The sequence below is a fragment of the Leptosomus discolor genome, chromosome 2 (assembly GCF_034619465.1).
Source record: "Leptosomus discolor isolate bLepDis1 chromosome 2, bLepDis1.hap2, whole genome shotgun sequence".
Lineage (NCBI taxonomy): Eukaryota > Metazoa > Chordata > Aves > Leptosomiformes > Leptosomidae > Leptosomus > Leptosomus discolor.
Genome location: NC_141392.1, coordinates 37,230,913 through 37,251,124, shown reverse-complemented (window position 1 = coordinate 37,251,124; position 20,212 = coordinate 37,230,913). Strand labels below are relative to the sequence as shown.

The following is a 20,212-nucleotide window of genomic DNA, read 5'->3' as shown; positions in this document are numbered from 1 at the left end:
TAGTTGCTCACCAAAAGTGATGTAAGGGCTCAGACTTGCCTCGAGACCTCCAAATGGCTTGCCTTGGGGAAAATGCCCAGAAAGTTTACTTAGCAACACTTAGCATTTTTGAGAGCAGAGTCATTAGCCTCCCCCCTGCCCCCCAAAATATCTGCTGCAAAGGGCAAGAATATTCCTCTTTTCTGTTTTGCAGGGGGGAGCATTTCAGTGCTGAATTTACAAAGCAGCATAGTACAAGACACAGTACATGATGCATGCTGTTGTGGCCTTGAACACTTTATGATACACATTCCTACATATTTGTTTCAAGAGAATTCTAATATTCTCTCTTTTACTGTCAGCTGCAGAAATGTTTGGAAAGGAAGCCTTTGATATTTCCCTCAGCTATCCCTCTACTTTATGGTGGGTGTCTTATTTTTAAATTAGGAAGCTTATAATAGAAATTGAAAGAGTTCAGAGTATACAGGGAAGGGCACAGGCTTCATATCAGTGTACTGTTAAATATTCCCACTTCTCATTGTGGGTCAGCATAGACAAGTAAAGGTTGCTAATATCATTACTGTGGCTTATGTTTGGAAATAAAATGGTACTTTTTCAAAGAGATTTGGTGACCCTGTAATACTATTGTGTTCAACATCAAGTTCTCTAGTTAGAAGACTTGCCTTTTAGAATTACTGAACCCCTTGGTGAATGACCATTTATTTCTGAAGATGGAAGTTCTGGTCCAATAGTGAATATAATGAGAGACATTAGGGGCTACCCTGAGTCATTTTTCACTCTCACTTGCAAAAGTCTTGTGAGATCTTTGTTAAAGTCTCACAAGAGTGTTGTGCTCTATTTTTTCTATTTCTCTATATGATGTCAGTTGGAACAGTTTCTGAGAGACATTAATACTTTACCTGCTTCTTACTCTGTGGTTGGTTTAGCTGCTGCCTGTATCTCCTATATCTGTGTGTTCTTTCTTATGATACATTTGGGACAGCTTGAAAATTTACTTCACAGAGCTCACCTTGCTGGGACAGTGGTTGGCTTTTTTTCTACCTGGCATTTGAAACAGCTGCCTTCTGAAAAAATTCTTTATGATAGATTAACCAAAATGTGTTTTCTTCCATTCTTGCTCTCTTCTACTCAGTATAATATGCTTCTAGCAAACTATCTAACTGCAGTGTTGGTATATAGACTAGGCTTTAAGGGTTAATTAAAAGAAGAATGATGAATACATCTGTCACGGTTTGAGGCTGGGCGGGCCACTAACAAATGACAGATGCTCTCTATTAACCCCTCTCCCCTCCCAAAAGGGAAAAGGAGAGAGAACAAGGGAGAAAGACTTTACGGTTTGGAAAAGAAAACTAAAACAGCTTTAATGAAACAATAACAATAAAAGAAAAGATAAGAATAAGGAAATAGTGAAATATATACAATATGTACAAATAGATACAAATAGATACAAAATCAATACCAAACCCAACTCCCCCACCCTGATGCTGATACGTCACCACCACACCGCAGGGCTAGGACTGGGGCAGTCCCAGGCTGGACTTGGCAGCAGACAGGGACAGGATGCAGGAGCTGGACTCAGGCACTGGGTTCAGGGATGCACGGATTTGGATTAACGACAGAATAACAGACAGAGTCTTCCTCAGATGTTGGCCATCAAAGAAGAGAGCGAGACCCTCGTGATCTCTCAGCTTTATATTGAATATGGCGTATATGGGATGGAATACTCTGTTGGTCAGGTTTGGGTCACCTGTCCAGTTTGCTCCTCCCTGTAGATGCGACCCTTTTCACTCCTGGCACCCCAACATGGAGTACAAGATTCAGCAGTGACCTTGGTCGCTATAAGAACAAGTATAAGCAAGGGCCTCTCTGCATCCCATTCCTTGGTATGAACTATAAACACCAGGCCTTACCACTGCTAGGAGCAGTCACTGTCTGGAAAAACATGCTGCTGTTTCAGAAAATGCCATTAGTTAGAGGAGACTTAACTGAAAAGTTAAAGCACTAAAGGAGAATTAGTTCTGATTTAGCCCAAACCAGGACAACATCATACTTTGGTTTAGTCTGAATTTGGACTATCTAAAACTTCATAAACTGAAGTTTCTTTGCAAAACACCAATTCACAACTACTTGACGATGAGTGACTAGTGAATATACATTTGATAGTACTTTGTGTTATCTTCTCTTCAGCTGATTCTAGCCAAGGAATTATACTCGGGTGCAATTTTTCTATTGAAAAACTTGCACGTTTTATTCCTGACTATTCAGATTTTCTAGCAGCTGTATAGTATTTTCTGACACATATTAAACACTTGTGGGGGTTTAAGGGTTTGGTGGGAGTTTTTTCAGGTTTAAGTTTTTTTGGTAGCACCTAGGGATCTTGATTGAAAAAAGGATTGTGTGTTGTACAAAGCATTATACCACATGCAGCACAAGTTTTCCTGCACTTGTGAAGCAACTGTGTTTATAAATAAAGAGATTGGGAAGAGAAACAGGAGCAAAAAAGCTTGTCTGAATTACTGAAACTTGGAATAGAAACTCACCCAAGTTGAGTGTTGTGCCAAAACTTGGTCTGAGGTCGTCTGAATTTTCTGTCTGTTGGAGCATCCTTTCTATCCATTTGGTGTCTCTTGCTTTGGCTGTTTAGTTATATAAGTTATATTTGGTTATGGTTTTGTTTGTTTTGTTTCCTTTTCTTCTCTTCCTGTGACACATTTTTCTTAATATGGGGTGGGGTGTGGGGAGGGAAGATCGTTTCTTGTTTTCTTGGGGTTTTTGTGGGGTGTTGTGTTTTTGGTTTTTTGGTGTTGGTTTTTTTTGGTTTTTTTTTTTTTTTTTTTAGCCAGTACTCTTGGTTACCACATTGTAATGTGCAGGATACGAGACAGTGTAAGTTAACATAGGTACTTTGAAGTCCTTGATTACAAAGTCAAGCATCTAAGGCTATTTATGCTAATTGAAGTTTTGTTCTAAAACCTTGCTGGATAAATAATTTATTTCCAAAGATAATGTATCCATATTTCTTAAACTGTGCACTTACAGGTTATTTAAGCTTGTCCTACTGTCCATTTTTATGTGTGACCTAAGTCTTGCTTGTTTTGCAGCATTATAGAAATTGTGGCTAGAATGTCACATTAACTCCATTTAGTTTTTTTTCCTGAAATAGTTGGTGTTTAAATGCTATTCTAAAATATCTTGAGATCTACAACGCAATTCAAAAGAATTATGTGAAATGGGAGAACGTCAGCATGTTAAACGTGATATTTAAAAACCTGCTTCAGAGGACATTAGGTGTGGGCTAAGCATGAGGTTAGCATCAGTACTGCAGGTTAAGTATGTGAAAGATTTATTAAACTTACTAGCTTTGCTTCCTTTTAAGCATTCACCTAATGCATTAGTGCAGGACAGTGCATGGGGAGGGCATGCATGTGGTAAGAAATGTGGAGTAAAATTTCTGAATTTTTTCTGTTGTATTTCATTTATTATTTTTTTTATGTTGAGGGGATCCTGAAGGTGTGCTTCACAGTGACAGAGTTGACATTTGCATCTTATTTTACCATGAATGATATATCAGTATTACTTAACGTTGTCTTTCCTTCATGCTTATATTGCAGAGTTTTCCGATAAATCTTTTTAAGTCTTGGTCCAGATTTCCATGAAAGCAAGTATTTATTCTGTGTTGAGAAAATGCATTCATTGCATAGATTGGAAGAAAGATTAGAGGAGAATTGTTTGATTATGAGCAGTAATACTGGGTGGTATGTTATGCAACTTAGTCTTTTGTTGAAAAAAAAAAATGTGCATTTTGAGTTATGCAAGTGAAAAGTCTCCTTTAAAACTCCCCTCATTAATACCGCCTTTATTAACAATTAACACCTGCAACTGCTTTAACTAAGGATCTGGTTTTGGGTATAGAGAAATATTTTTAATGCTTTCTCATTTACTTCTGTTGCTGCTGGCTTACTGCGAGGACTGCTGTTCACTGAAGTGTACAGTGGAGGAGGTATTTTAAGTGACATGTGAGATACATCATGTAACAATACTAGATTTTATTCTCTCTGGTGTCTCCTTCCAGCCAAATGGGGAAAACCAATGAAAACACAGTGTTTAAAGTAGCATTGCTCTGCTCTGAGATGCATAAGCATCATCATCTCTGGTATTTGGTAAAGCTATTTGGTAGCTTTTGCTTTCTTCTGTTATATTTTTGGATGTCAACACGCTTTCCTCCTTAACACTGCTCAGGCTTTGCTGACTTCTGCAATACCAGTTCTCGACATGGCCTGTATGAAGGAATGTGTTCACAACCTTTGGATTTCTTAAATGTATTGCTCGAGTTTATACAATCAGTGTGATATCTTGGTTGTAAGTATCGTTTCATCTTTTAAGATATAATTTCCTAGTGTTTGCTAGTAACCTAACTTTTTTCTTAGTTTTTCGTTAGTCTGGTTTGAGTAATAGAATGATTTTGTTTACAACAGCTCTCAATTAGAATTCTGGTATTCCTGCTTGTGTTGCCTCCCAGAGTGCATTTGAGGTAGGATCACGGTCATTGGAACAGGAGAATGTACAGAGCCAGCCCCTTCCTCAGGGCATTTGATAGTTATAGTTCAAAACTGCATTTGTCATCTTCCTACTCATAGAGTTTTTCTAGGTTCGGTGAGGAGTCTGTCAGCTCTTCAAATACATCTTAGCTGGCTCTCTCCTATTTTGGTGGTGCTGATACCACTTTTGTGGATTAGGTGCCGTCTCATATACTCACCAGTTTATTAAATTTCACCACTGAACTTTATACTCCGTAAACTATCATGTTTGCTGCAAACTTATATGTAGGTTTAATGTACAGATTTTGTCCAGTTCCTGAGCCATGCACTGTACAGAGTTTGATCTAAAAATGGCTTTGGGTGTGACTGAATCGCAAACCTGTGCAAGGAGTGCCATCAAGGGAGTCTTACTGGAAATAATACTAATTTGCTTCAGTTATAAAGTGCCACTATATCTGCAGTTTCCTGGCGGTAACTTCTGTCACTATGCATAATTTCCACAAAAGTATGTAACATGCATTTTAGTGCTCATAAATTAAATTTGCATTCAAGGCTTAGTCAAACTGCCCTAAGAAATTATGCTAATTAAATACTTCTGCATCTGAACTTCTTAGTTTTTTCTTTTTTTAGTTGTGTCATGGAAGTTAGTCTGCAAAATGCCACCACAAATATAATTTCCTTTGGTGTTTAAGGGAAAAAATCTATCAAGGTAGGTTGTTACACAAACTAAATATGTTGCTGTATATTGTACTAACGGAGCTGTATAGTAAGGAAGACAAAAGGTTAGACAAGATGTGAAGTAGATAGTTTTGGGGGTTTGCTTTAAAGAGGGCATGAACAATAAGTGGATAACTTACAAGGAAAGGAGAACTGTAGCCTGCGGACTTAGGCTTGTACCAAAAGGCCTACTTGTATGTAATTTTTTTTTTTCCTCCACAGCTGCTTGAGCAAAAGATATGTGTATCTGTTGTTTATTTTAGGAAATAGAAGACGACAGCTAATTCTTAAACATGTGTTGTGAATCATGATGAACAAAGTAACAGTTTTTCACTTCAAGGTCTTTACGTTGTGCATGAAGGACAAAAACTGCCTTCAGGAACAACCTTGCCTTCCTTTGGAATTTTGTAAGCCTTGGTCAAAAACTTTAGCGTCCTGAGATGACTCAATACCTTAAAAAGAAAATGTGAGGAGGGGTACTTTTCTGCCCATGACCACTAAAGACCCCTGAGCATGCTTAGAAGGAATTGCTGACCTTGCAAGATAAACTGCGCATGACTGACTAAAAGACATTAGGTCATAGTAATGAATATGTAATTAGATAGGTGGAACCTGTGTGCCTTTGTGTATAAATAAGTGGCAAAAATGTCTTTCGCTGTGCAAGATTTGTGGACTGCCACCTACCACCTGGTGCTGAATAAAGCAATATTGTCTCTCTAATCTTCAATAGTTTTGCGAGTCTTTAACTTCAGGTGACACAGTGAAGATGAAAGAATAAGAAAAACACAGGGTAAAGGATCAGAATAAAACCCTGAGCCGGGGTAACTTGTGATACTTTTCTACTTTGATAGTTCTGCTAAAAAAAAAAAAAAATCTGAACAATACACTTTGGAGAAACAGATTACCATACTTTCAGTCATCTAGATCATTCCCCTTTAAGCTGCTTTTGGAAACAAGCTTTCTGACTAGTTAATACACAACTGTATGCTTCAAATGAGATCAGAAGTTGAATCTAATTAAAGAACGTTGCAGCCAACAATATTCTGAAATTGAGAGATTATTTTTATATATTTGGCATAAGATTGTTGGTCTTTTTCCAGATGCGCTGTCTTTTGTTAGTAGTAAAAGGTGTTGGCATTCATCCAGCTTGAAATAGAGGGGTCCAAGTTTAATGATTACTGCAGTCAGCGAAATCCTTGTATTAGTGTTAACAGAAGCTCAGTGCTGTGTAAGCTCTGTCTTTCTGTTTTTTTGTAGTTTTGACATTTAATTCCCTCTGTGGGATGTTGCTGCTTTGAGATAGAATAAGGGATGCTGCAACAGGGTGGTGATATCTAGTAGCATTTAATGTATGATAGATGTGAAGCTGTGTTTAATTGATATAATCTATTTTGAGTATTTTATTTATGTACCTGCATAGCCCTGTGGAGGTACCTGTTCATGTGAGGAGTAAAGACTGTGGATATTGCATGTTTCTCAGTTTGTGTTAAAAGTAATTTGGCTTCTTACATAGTATTTTGTATGGCAGTATTGCACAATGGAGCAACTTGTTTGCCCTTTCCATCCTGTGGTTGCTTGTGGTCTTTAGTCTGAGGGCTGGTTATGAATACATGTGTGCTTGGACTTATGTTGCTGTTTGTTGTTTTGTTTTGTTTTTTTTTCCATAAAGGTGTAGGTATTTCTGGTTTGGATACTGCCTTAGTTTGGAAGCAGTAAGAGTAAGATGATTCTGAAACTCGAAATTTCCAGTTGTCTTTCTAATCAGTTCTCAAACTTTTGTGCAAACAGTTGGACAACTGTCTTCTCAAGCTTAAACTGCTTACATCTTAGATTAAAATTAAAATTCCCTGTCCTTCTTTTTGTCTTTTGATACTGTTTTTCCCAATGAATTAATTTTTTTGTTTTGTTTTTGTGTGGTCCATCCCATCCAAGCTAGCGCTGAAAACAGGTATTGCAAGCAGGAACTTGGAATTTAACAAAATTCATTGTGCAGTGTTTAAGTGCTTTATTTAATTGTATTTTTCCTAGTGCACATTTCTTTGGATTCGAGAAATATTCTATATCTAGAGAATATTATATTTTAAATATTCTGTATTTTTAAATGGATTAAGAGTTACTGACTCCTGTATAAGAACCAAAGAACAGAATACTGTAGCTTCTTTTACAGCTGAGACTTCTGATATGCTGCTTATTTGTGCTTCTTGCATCTTCAGTGTCAGATGTGGTAGTTTATTAGAAGTCTGTCTTTGGAGAAAAGATAATGTTTCATGTGGTGTATCTTCCATCTCTGTATTCAGTGAAATGCTCTTAACTAGAGTTTTGTTAAGTGTCCTTTCTCTGCAAAAATAAATCTAGTAAAAACCCATATCTACTTTTTCTGGAGGACTGAGCTGTTAGTTCTTTCATGTTAACAATTTTTCTTTTAATTGGAAGTATAGTAAAAATACTGTAGAATCTCTTCACTGCATGGCACCAAGCATTTTTACATCAGAATTCACTGTGTCAGTGTAGGTTTCACCCAAAATTATAATGTCCCCTTTTGCTTTGCTGTCGTATTTCTTATTATAGCTAGAGTTCTTTTTCTGTTTTCCTAAGTAATGCGTAGAAATCTTGTTCAGTAAGTTGATGTGGTAATAGGTGAGTTGCAAAGTAATAGTTATAGTAGTTGGTATTAGAATTCATTCTAGGGAGGCAGATTTAACAGAAATATTGATGTTAAAATAAGGGGAAAAAAGGAAGAATTCAGGAAGACCTCTGATAATATGGAAAATCTTATATAGTAGAAAAGCATTTAAATTTTAAATTTAGGGAGGCTATTTAGAACTTAGGAAGAAGCCAACCCAGAGGAGTCAAGAGATGAACCATGCAGCTAGAGGAGGAAAATGTCTCTCAACACTTGGTCAGTGGCCTTTGCCATTGGAAGTAGTCAGCTTCTGTTTGCCTGAAAGAAGGAAACTATGCCTCTCTCCATACTTTCTAACTATTGTGGCTTAGGTTAGTAAAGAGAGAATGAAATATTGAACGGGTTGATTTTTCTGATGTTATGCATCTTGAGTGTTTTTGTGGAAGAATTTAAGAAATATGTGGTTAAGCTGCTAACAAACATACAGAGGTCCTTTGAACGTAATAGCTAGGAAAGCTAGTTTGCATAATGGAGTTTCTTTGCCAGAAGTATCTTAAAGCATTTAAATCCTCATTTATTGTTTGTGGGTTTGGCTTTTTGGGGTTGGGTTGCTTTTATCTCTTTTTTTTTTTTTTTAAACTTTAGCAGAGATCAGAGAACTTGAAGAAAGCACAAACCTTATATTTATTTTTCTTATCAAAACAGAAAGTTGAAAGGCAGACAGGAGTTGATTCAATTTCACTAATAACAAAAAGTTTTGTTCCTGTTGGACATCAAAGCCCTCATGGCTAAGTTGATTTTTACACCTCAGTTGTTTTTTTTTACTCTAGCTGTAGAAAACTTAATTGCTGTTCTTGCTGTTCTGAGTTTTGTGTCATTTGCTAACTTCTTATGTATGTAAATTCTTATTTATTTGTAAAATCGTGTACTTATTTTGATTGTAGTTTGCCATTATTGCAAATACAAGTGTTTTCTAGGTCTTTATGTTCATGTTTTCAGATTTTGATTAGGAAGCAAACAGTGATTTGAGACTGCTACTTTGGGTGTGATTGTGTGGTATAGCACATTGTTCAGTATTCCTTACGTCCAGAGCTGCCTCCAGAGGTGTTTGTCCTTTGTGGGGTATAAGTTACGTGCTCAAATTCAAATCCCTATCTCCGTGTCACATAAGGTGTGTGTTGCAGTACTTTTTCTTCAGTGAATACTTGTGATTATTTCTCCAGATGTCAGCTAGTGTATGTTTTTGTTAAGCAGAATTGTTCCAAATATTTGTGCTTTATCATCATTTTGGTATGCATTCAGCATTACCTTTGATTTGCAGCTACTTAGATCGTTTTAATAAAGAATACTTTCTGCTTTAAGTAAGTATACTACTGGTGTATGTTTCTGTAAGTCGTTGAAGTGTATGCAGTTTACACTGGTTCAAAATTTAGTGGTTTTGGTTTAATTTCAAAATGTTTTGCCATTCTTTAAAGTCTTGGCTGTGCAGTTAAGGCCACCTCATTACAGTTTACATACCTCTTTCTTTGGAGATTTCCCGTGATTTGCCAATATAAAGATTGACCAATAGTACGAGTAGTATCATTCATCCAGAATAATAGGCTCACTTATATAAAGAAATAACAATGTACAATGTTATTCCAGTTATGACAGCATTGAAGACACTTTTTTTTTAACAATGGAGGTAACCCACGTGTAAATCTGACTACACGTAGCTATCAGCTTATCTCTCCAACTTCTGAAGGATTTTCAATACTGAAGTTTAAAGGTGCTTTGTTGCTATTGAAAGTAGTGCAGTTACCAGTAGAAGTGGATCCTGTCACTGGGATGGCACACTTCCCCCTGTCTGCTGTGCAGTGAGCTGGGCTCATGTCTTTCTCTGCTTGTACAGTTCTTTCAGAAAGCTATTGTTCTCCGTTATAGATTTGGATTAATTTGTTGGTGTCGAGCTGTTAATTTATATTAAAAAAGGTTACTACTTATCTGTTGAAAGCAGGTTTTAAATGAAGTGGAAGAAAAGGAAAACTACCTTTGAGTTTTCCAGTCTTGACTGTTTCTAACCCTAACAGAGAAATGCTTTGAGCTGGGAGATCTGAACCCAAATCTAACTACTGCCACAAACTATTGGTTTCATAGAACTTGCATTTGTGTTTACATGCAGAGTGTCTGACAAATCCTCATTGGTTGTGTTAAAACCTTTTCTTTGGTAGACAACAGTTTGGGTTAAGGCTTGATTGAAATTCTGGTGTGTGTTTGGTTTTGAATTCCCACCTTTCTTTTTAATATTCTCAGTACAGGAAAAGAGAAGAAGTTCAGGTAGTGGAATTACAAAGTCCTAATAGCTTTGCTATCCAAATAGGATTATTATCTTTCTTGGCTCTAGCTGTCTTGACTGGCATAACCCTTGTTCCTGGTTATTTGGTCATCAAAATGAAAAAACCTTAGCAAATCCGTAGTGAATACTGCATTGCAAAGATGTATTATCGGCGAGTGCATATTTAGTAAAACTTGTTTCTGTGACTGTCTTTTTGTGTGTGACTTTTTTTAACCCAGGTTAGTTGCAGGCTGTTGCTGTTGTTATGGCCTGATCTTCTTGTAATATATGGGTGACACAGATTGCTCCACTATGCAGTACGTAAAATCCAGAGTGCCAGAATGCTGGAAAGCAAAGCAAAACTAATTTAAAAAACAAAATGGATTTTAAATAAAGTTCAGTATTAGGTAAAAGGTCAGGCTCTAGTTCCTTTTTTTATTTCTAGGAGTTCATCTGTATACAGTACTGTGCATATTGTATGTTTATGGTAATCTCATTTTTTAATCTACTATAACTGTCCTTTTGATTCTTGAAAATCCTTTGGGGTATTTTGCATTCCAATATCGATCCCTGTCTGTCTGACTGCTTCAGCTAGGTAATCATTTTTCTTGTTTATCTCTAATCCTTTTAATATTTCCTTCCTGCCACTGTATAACAGTACAGTATGCCTATTGTTTGGAAAGTGTTTCAGTGGTGACTGTAAGACTGTATAGTCAAAGTGGCTGTATATTAGCTTAGACTTCACAAAAACGGTTTCCAATGAAACAAAAATGCAAAGCTGAACAACATGTGTCTTCAAAGCGTGTATGCTGATGTTAGTGCATCACTTTACTAGTCATACAAAGTGTTCGTCTTTATGAACCATATTCTATTTTGAACTGCTCTGCAAAATTAAATATGAAGCTAGCTATTTCAAAATGCTTCTTACTCTGTATTCTTCTTGGGGACCTAACAGAAACAATAAATTCTTTCTTGTATATACCTTACGTATATGTATATCCATATGTGTAAGTATTAAAAACTTGTTTTTAAAGGAGCAGGTGTAGAACAGTTTAAGTATCTTGGTGGAAGCATTCAGATCTGAGTATCCGATAGTTCTCCTTGGATGAAAACATTCTGTGCTCATTTCTATGGTGACTGAGTAAAGGTATCTTTGGTCACACAAAGTTTTGATAAAATGATAAAAATAACTCCCTGAAAAGGTTTCTGGGAAAGCACGGATGTGTTTCATTTCACCTAAAGAATGAGAAGACCCTTCCACCTCCATCAGGGCTTTTCTTCTCTATTTCTCCCACACTAGGTTACACCTTAATATCTTTTCGCTGTGCTCACCAGTGCTTTAACTGTTCTGCTTTTCTCATTAATAAACTTGGCATATACTTTCTCTGCGTGTCAAAGCAGAGCATGCAAACATAATGAAGGAAAAGAATCTGATACAGAGGTGAAAGCAAAGTTTTTAATTCTTCTTCAGGAACCATTTTTATTTCCATACTACCTTGATACTAGCCAAGATGAGGGGTATGTGTGTATATTTGGTTTGGTTTTGTTACAACTATTCTACTTTAACAAAAGAAAAAAAAAAAAAGAGATCAGGGACTGTCTTAATAAAAACACCTCTAACTAGTAGCGAGTTTGAGTGAGCATTGTATAAACTTTTCAGGAAGGTAAAGAAGCTACCTTCTCTCAGAGGAAGCATTGATTATAACGTAAAGACTTTAGTAACTTGCCATTATACCTCCACTTCCTCATAATAACATCGTAAGGTCATGGGAAACATAAATTTTAAATATACATAGGAACTTTTGATATGGAGAAGCTCTGTGAAAGTTCTAGCTTCATGGCTGTTGTTTTATGACAGACTCCTAGTGTTAATGGCAAAGGAAAAAAATAAATCTGCATCTTGATGTCTTCTTTTTGTTCTGTCCTTTGAAGATTGCTTTTCTCCCCCTCATGCACTTTGTAATAAATATACCATGGTTGCAGTGAAGGGTCAGTTTGAATGTTGTTACGCCGTGACTTCTGAGGTGCTACAACTTTCCTGTGTGCTTCTGGGATGAAAATCAGATGAAAATGAGAAATGTTTTTGCGACATCTTGACTTTTTAAATTAATGATCCCTGTTTTAATATTAAAGCACACACTACTTTGTAACTTATTCAGTTATTATTTTTCAGTTACACATTATAACTTAGATGGTTCAGTTATTCTTGGTAATTACAGAGTCTCCTCTGTTGTGTGTAGTAGCAGCAGGGTCTTTTTGCAGGCTAATTGCACAGTAATTGCAAGTAAGCCTGAACCTTCAGACCTACAGAAAGTAAAGCTTGTCTTGAAATGCAAATCTAGTACCAGCAGTAATTCATACCTAGAAATAGTACTGTCACTGGTAAACTGGATAATTTTAAGTGATCTGTAAGGGTGCCTTTTAGAGTAGGTAGGAAGTTTGTTTACAAGGATAGGAGTCTTATTTTGAATTCACCAAAATGTCAGTTTTCCAGTTTGGATTGTGTTCAGTTGCTTAAAAATGTTATCTTTCCAGATACATTTCTGAATTTCTTGAGAAGATTGACTGGCCCAGAATAGAGCCAGAGTTTGTAAAAGCTTGATTGGTCCAGACTCTTCCTTTATCTGTGTAGAGAGATTATTTGTGGGCTCAGGCTGGTGAGAGTCAGAGATAACAGAAGGCTTCCAGCTTCAGTGGTGTTTGATGAAAGGCTATAAAGAGAATGTGTCCCAAAGAGAAACCTCATCAGCAAACCAACTTACAGTTTCTGTTCTTTGTGTAGTCCTTTGAAATGCTGCTTTTTTGAACATAAAGGTAGCATTTGCAGCCAACTAGTTTTTTCTTGGTTGTAAGTTATCTGTTCAGACTAAATTTATGAGAAGTTTGATGGATGCATCCTTGATAAGTAATTGTTCTCCTTATTAATGGTTTCTTTTTTTTTTTTAAAAGGAGAGACTAAAATGTGATTAAGTTGTATATGCTTTTTCCATTAACTGTCTGATTCTGTGGAAATCAAACAGCAAAGTGTATACAACTCCTCATTTCATTAATTAATTGGTGAGTTGTATAAGCAATTTCTTGCCTTGCTAAAACGGTGAGCTTATTAAATGAGACCTATCACCTGCTTCAAGGGTAGAGGTAGAATAATGTTTTATAAAAATATATTTTAATTAATGTGATGAGTGTCCCGAGTGCAAACTCTTAATTGCAAAACCAGACGTCTACTTCAACAAATACTTTTACTGTCTTTCAGTTAGGTTTGTCTGAAATTGTTCTTGTGAGTGAATCTACATTATGGATTAGGAGAATGTGATGCACGTGTATCTTCTTGCCATGTAATCTATGTGTTAAGACGCTTCTTTATTCAGGAATAAGTATCATATATTTGTCCTCATTTATTTCATAGTAAGTTGCATAGTTCTTTCTTTACTCGAAAATCTATTTTCTTTTTTTTTTTTTTTAGGTTTGATACACTGCTTCGAAAAATGAAGTTCTCCTCCTTCTGGGCACACATGGCAATTGTTTATATTCTATTTATCATCAAAATTAAGATAATAAAATTGAGTTTAAGTCCTGATACCTGTTTTACTTTGAAGATGTTGGTTAGGAAGATTCTGATTTGTGTAGTAGACAGTAGCTTAAAACACCATCTGGGAGACAGGTCAGTGCTTCATAATATGTGTGTGTGTGTATTTGACAGAGTAGTAAGTTATTGTTGTGAATCTATCTTGGCCTATTGAGAAGCTGCTTTGAAATTGTCCGTTTGGTGCATAAAAAGAGTAAAGTAGAAAAAAATCACTGGTGAGTCATTTCACAATAGTGTTCTGTGGAATGCGGTTTACCATTGCCCTACCTTTCTTTCTGTGTTTTGAGATGGTTTATTGTCTTTTTAATTATTCTGCTCTGACATATTTTCTTATATGTTCCTTTTATAAGGGCTGGAAATGTTTGTTAATGAAGGAAAAAAGACCTATTAAGTGATTACTCTTGTTTGAAATCTTAAATAGTTGTATGTAATGGAATTAAATCAGGAATTCTGTTAAAGCAGTGACATTTATGGCTGTATTAATGTTTACAATTTATTTTGAGAACAAATTCAATTTTGATGCTTACTTCCATCAAGTAATGAAAAGGTAAACAAGTTTAATACAATGAATTATAGAAATATGTCTCATATACAAACCTTTTTCTCTGTAAAGCTTTTACCGAATTGCAGTAAAAGAGAACTCTCACCTTCTTATATTGCAGCGAGTGCTGGGCTCAGGACACAGTTACACTAGTATGGTGCTAGCTGATTAAAGTTTTAACTAAAATATAGTAATGCTACACTGGGAACTGCTGGATTTTCATGTTTTAGATAAAGATTATTTTCAGAAGTATGAAAGAACGCTGCAAGAAAACACATTAAATACTGCCAGTGACGTATCATTTCAGCCACTTGCCTTTCCGCACAAAAACCCCCCACATCTAAATCTAGAACCAAATCATGATGTAGTCTGAGAGAGTACTTTACTGTCCATTGGTTCTGCTGTGGGCTGGAGTTAGTGAAGCTGAAGGACTATTGTCTGTTGTCTGATCCAGGTTGGGTTAATATATTTGACTTTCCTATTGCTCAGTTGCTTTTGTATACTGGGAAGGGAATGTTTAACCATTCATGTAGTTTGAGGTTGTAATTTAGAAGCACAATATTTACACAAGTAGTAGTGGGGGGTGTGTTTGTTTATTTTTCAGGACTGTGAAGTACAAAAGTAATAGTGACACTGGATTGAAAAGAAAAAGTTTCCTTTCTAAATATCCGGTGGTGTTATGTAACCTGGTATTAAAACACAAACATGTCTTTGCAAGATGGTAGTGGTTTGTGTTTAAACAGTTTCCTCTGAAAGCGATGCTGGTTTTATTTAATAGTAGAGTGCTATTGTATTCTATTACAGTTAACTACATTGAGCACAATATTCTAATGTGGAAAAGACTATCTTAAGATAATATCTATGAAACACTGAGTGAACATTTCATATAAAAATAGTCACAGTTCTCTATTTAAAATTTCTCTCTCTTTATTCTGCTGCTTGTGATGCTTATTACATGTTGATGGTGATATATCCTTGTTTTCTTTATATTTTTGCTGGGTGATCTTAACTGCAACAGTAAGCTTTGCATTGGTCTTCAAAATAAATATACCTAGAGTACTGAATAGTCTGAATCCCAACAGCTTGACATTCATTTATGACAAACTTTGCATTTCTGAAAGTTGGCTTAAATAGCTTAAATATAAACAGTTCTAGGAAACACTTATCTTCTTACAGAAATATGTATGTATGTAAACACAGTCAAGTAATAATAGTAGGTAAACTTTTAAATATGAAGTCTTTTCACAAGAGAGACTGCATGAGGATGGACTTATCTGTTGGAAGTGGCTGGATGCATAATGTCGAGGCAGATCAAGTAATGAACAGTGTGAATTTAAGGGTCTATCATGAGCATGAACTTCAAGGGCTGCTACTGCACTGCTGTTTTGTCACTTCTCTGTGCACAGTTGAATAGCGTGCAGTGGAAAATGAAAAGATTTTTAAAAGCTAAAATGTTGAGCCTTTTATTATATCCATAAACTAAAGAATATCAATAAAATACTGAAACTAGGATGTTATGTATTATTTACACAACTTTCTACAGTGAGCCTCTGTAACCGGTAGTGTTCATTCTGTACAATGTGTTTAATAAGGCAGGTAAGAACCTAAACATAAGGATTGGTTTAAAAAAAGAAAATAGTCTTAATGTTGTTTAAAATTCTAGGCGAAGTACATATCTAGCCTAGGCTATTTGAGAGCTAGATGGAAATAGTGAGGGTTTTAACTGTAAGAAAAGAGCTATGACACTATCTAGTATCATGTTTAAGTTGGTAATCTGTTGCTTGTAAGAAAAAATATAAAGTACTTGTACAAGAATGAAATAAGTGTAATTATTTTTTGATTCACTTTTGATGTATTTGCCAACTCAAATTGAGGCAAATGTTTATATTCATGATTTCTTTTTGCAATTAATGCTGAGAATTAAATTAATATTTTTCTAAGCACTTGCATATCTAGGCATTATATCCATCTAAGTTTAAATGAAAGTAAAACACAGTTAGCAGATCAACAATGTAGACAAGGAATACTGCTTTAAGTCTTCAATATGACCTAGAATTCCAAAGAATATACTAAAACTAAATGTAAAAATGACATTCTGGAAAAAATAATACTACTATTATGGATACTCAGTGTATCTTTGGAAGCAGAATTACAACATTTGCTGTGTTGCTTTTAGTTTAAAAAACCCAAACACAATATGCAGTAACTTTAGTAACTCTAAAATCAGTGAGTTATTAAAATGTTGGAGAACTTATTCTCGACTATTTATCAGAGATGCTCATATTTGATACGCCTTATTCAATCATTGAAATTATTACTAGAGATTACTTTTAAAAATAGCAGTAGCTTAACTGTCAGATTAGCAAAGTTAATGTTGTTTTCACTTGTTTCTGATCTTCTTCATCTAACTTTAATGATGACAAGCAAAGTAGTATGTTTATTTTGTAGAGGTAATGGTGACATTTATAGTAGAACTATCTAGTTTACAAATTTGCAAATAACCAAGGTGTGTTACAAACAGTTTATAAATTCAGGTCTCGTTTTTCTGGTTTTGTGGGTGTTTTTTTCTGGTCAGCCTGGGGAAGGCTCTCTGCATTGCCTCCAAACACTTATGTCACCGTGTCCTGTTGTCCTAAAGATATTGCTCTTCTGAGTGTCTTGAATCCACTTGTTTTTTTAACAGTGTTCAGGTATATTGAGCGAAGTGAGACACTCTTGGATATGAGTACGTTTCTTGCTGTTTGCATTATGGAGTAAATTGGTCAGTGGAGTCGTCTGATTTTTCCCAGTGTGGCTTAGTCATTGGAGGCCATGACACAACATTTTTGCCAGAATTGAGAATGGGGAATCTTGACTTCTTTTCCAAGTTTTAGAAGAGTGTTACCTAGTTGTTCAAGAACCTTCTTCTATGTCTTCATTCTCTCTTTGTCTTGTCTTAATGCTTGTCCAGCTTGTCACTGTTCCCACAAACTTACTGACCTTGCTTCTCAATATTCCTTTTCTTATTGCTCTGTGGCTGCAGCCAGTGCCTCAAACCTGTAGTGCCTGTAGCCAGTGCTAGTCATCCTCTTCTCTTTTAGTTCAAGCCACTGAAGTACATAGGAACAACACTTTTAATGTGAGCTTTGGGAGTGTGTACAGGAAAAATCCACTTCTGACAATGTATGGACTCTCCAAATATGTTAGCTGTTGAACTTCTAAACAGTTTTTTGAATGTGTGAAATCTCAGTTTAGATTATTCAAGTTTAATAAATCCAGTCAATTAAAACCAGTTGCTCATAATGGAAGGTCTTAAGAAACTGAAGATGTAGGCGTGAACATGTTGTTTCTTAATGTCTTGGATAAATGGGTGGCTTCACAGCTGGTTTTGAGGCTGTGAGTTCAGCAGTCATGCACATTGCAGAAATTAGAATTTTTGTAAAATATTTCATAATGCGCCTGCAGTCTTGCAATTACTAAGTTTTTTTTAAAGCATCTTCCATGGTTTTTGCTAATCAGTGCAACAGCAGCAGTTTCTGTTTCTTTTTATTGTTTTGTGGGAGGGAGAAGAAAGGGAGCTTTATCTGAGCTCATATTTACAGCTTCAATATAGTGTTTTACTGACACTTATGGCATGCTGATTTTTCTCTCCCTTTCAGAAGAGAAACCTGATTGCTCCAAGGCCCGCTGTGAAGTCCAGTTTTCTCCTCGCTGTCCAGAAGATTCCATCTTGATTGAAGGCTATGCTCCTCCTGGTGAATGCTGTCCACTCCCGAGTCGTTGTGTGTGTAATCCTGCAGGCTGCTTGAGGAAGGTTTGCCAACCTGGCTATTTGAATATATTGGTTTCTAAGGCATCAGGAAAGCCAGGGGAATGCTGTGATCTCTATGAATGTAAACCAGGTAAAAGCAGACACAATATTTTTTTCCATTTTTCAATCTTTTTCTTACTGCCTGACAAACAGAATAACCTGTATAATTGCATCTAATAAAGCCTATATAGCCTCTAAATTCTTCTGATTCTTCTTCAAAATTAAAATGATCATATGTGGGCAATACCCATTGAAAAAAAATGTAAGAAATATTATGATAAATTTTACTTTCTTTTTTTCTTCAGACACTAATTTAAACTGAGCAACAAGGGAAAAGTAGCCTAGTGAGACTATTGCATTTCTTTGGATGCTGCTAGTGAAAGTGACATACTTTATATACTGATTAGGTTATACAAAGTTTTTTCGTAGTAGGAATATATTATTCATGGACAGGGAATTAAGGTTTCTGTCTGCATGTTGCTTTAGATTACAAAGTGGTGACACTTAAAAAATTGGAGAGCAAATGGATTGTAGAGGGTCGTAGTGAAAGACATTACAACATTTTCAGTATTTACCCATTTTCCATTTCATGAGAACACGAATCACCCTTTCTTGTGATTTATTATTCTCAGTGAAGTGGAAGGTGTAGTTCGCTCTTCTTAATTCAGGCTTTGGTAAAGATGAATAATAAAAATAGAGGGATGAAAGCAGGCATATAAAATTCTACAATCCAGAATCTTACATGCAAACAGGTTCAAGTATGCTTCAGCCGTGTCTTTCTTATGCTTGTTTAACATTTTCTTAAATCCTTCACAGAAGAAGGTTGTACTGACTTTGTGCTTTTCTTTGTATTTTTCCTAATATCCAATGCAAATCTGCCTGTGTGGAAATTTAAGCAAACTTTTCATTCTCTGAGTAGTTGGTGAACAAGTCTTTCTCGGAATTTTTGCTCTGAAACTTTTTGTTAACCTTAGTCCTCTTTCATCTAGAATTAGCTGTAATTTCATATGGTATAGTTTCCTTGGACTCCTTCCTTGTTATGTTGCCATTCTATAAGTCTTCTTACATTTATCCACATGTCTTTAAAATGTGGTATCTTAAAGCAGATTACTGTTTTGGGTGAGTCTTCATCAGTGCTAAATACTGTAGAATAATCACTTTCTGTCTTTCATGCAGAAATCTATCCTTTACAAGAATTATGTATAGTTTGTGAAATGCTTGATCCCAAGATCTTCCTGTAGCATGACTGCTACTGAACCACTATATTTGTACATTTCAATTCTTCCTATATATACTAAAGTATGCCTTTACTGAATTATGTCTTGCTGACTTTGGATTTTTTCTTTTTTTCTCAAAATAAATGTTAGCTCTTATCATGTCCTCACAAATGTTACTTGCATTTCCATTTTGTAGTTTGCAAATAACTCTGTCCAAACTTACTTTTCTAGGTTGCTTCTTGAAGGTTGTTTTCAGCATGTTAGTATTACAGAATCTTCAAATTGAGTATGTGATTGATTATTGCATTAGTGGATTTATGTAACTGTGTGCGTTCTGAAGTGGTTTCTGTTTTTTTGTTGTAGGGAGTTAAGAGGTGAAGGTACATGGGACTGGAAAAATGAAGACACATGTTAGGAGGGTAGAAGAGCAGAGGCTTTGAAGAGATTGAGGAAGGAGATGAATGGAATTTAAGGGAAGCGTAGACCTTTGCAATGGGGGTTAAGAAATTGAGATGCTAAGAGAAAGCAGAGAGTTCTCCCCTGCCTTGGGAGGTGATGAAAGTGTGTTTTTTAGGCAGTGGCTAACAGGCAGGGACTGTAGGTGGGTACTCTTGGGCATGCCTGCAGTGACGAGTGGTAAATGGCTAAACTACAAACCACAGAGTAACTGAGGCACCTACATGTTGCAGTGCCTTGACTCTAGGGAGTGCTGTTAATCGTGAAGTATTTGTTGCTATGTGGCCTGATTTTTGTCAAGTTAGACTTCAGTGGCTGTCCAAGTTGGCTCTTATAACTTTAGTCTAGATGTTTCTTTTGTTTGCTGTTTGACATAGTGGGAAGATAGCAAAGGAAAAACAAGGCAACACAAGACTGGAAGACAGGGAAA

The 20,212-nt window shown here is 36.0% G+C and overlaps 1 protein-coding gene across 1 annotated transcript in view; it reads left to right on the top strand.

Moving 5' to 3' along the window:
* Nucleotides 1-20,212, top strand: part of CRIM1 (cysteine rich transmembrane BMP regulator 1) — a 193,834-nt gene that overhangs the window by 77,215 nt on the left and 96,407 nt on the right. Inside the window, exon 5 of the mRNA XM_086460919.1 lies at nt 17,958-18,200. Coding sequence (XP_086317045.1) covers nt 17,958-18,200 — 243 coding nt within the window. The remainder of the gene's footprint in view (nt 1-17,957; nt 18,201-20,212) is intronic.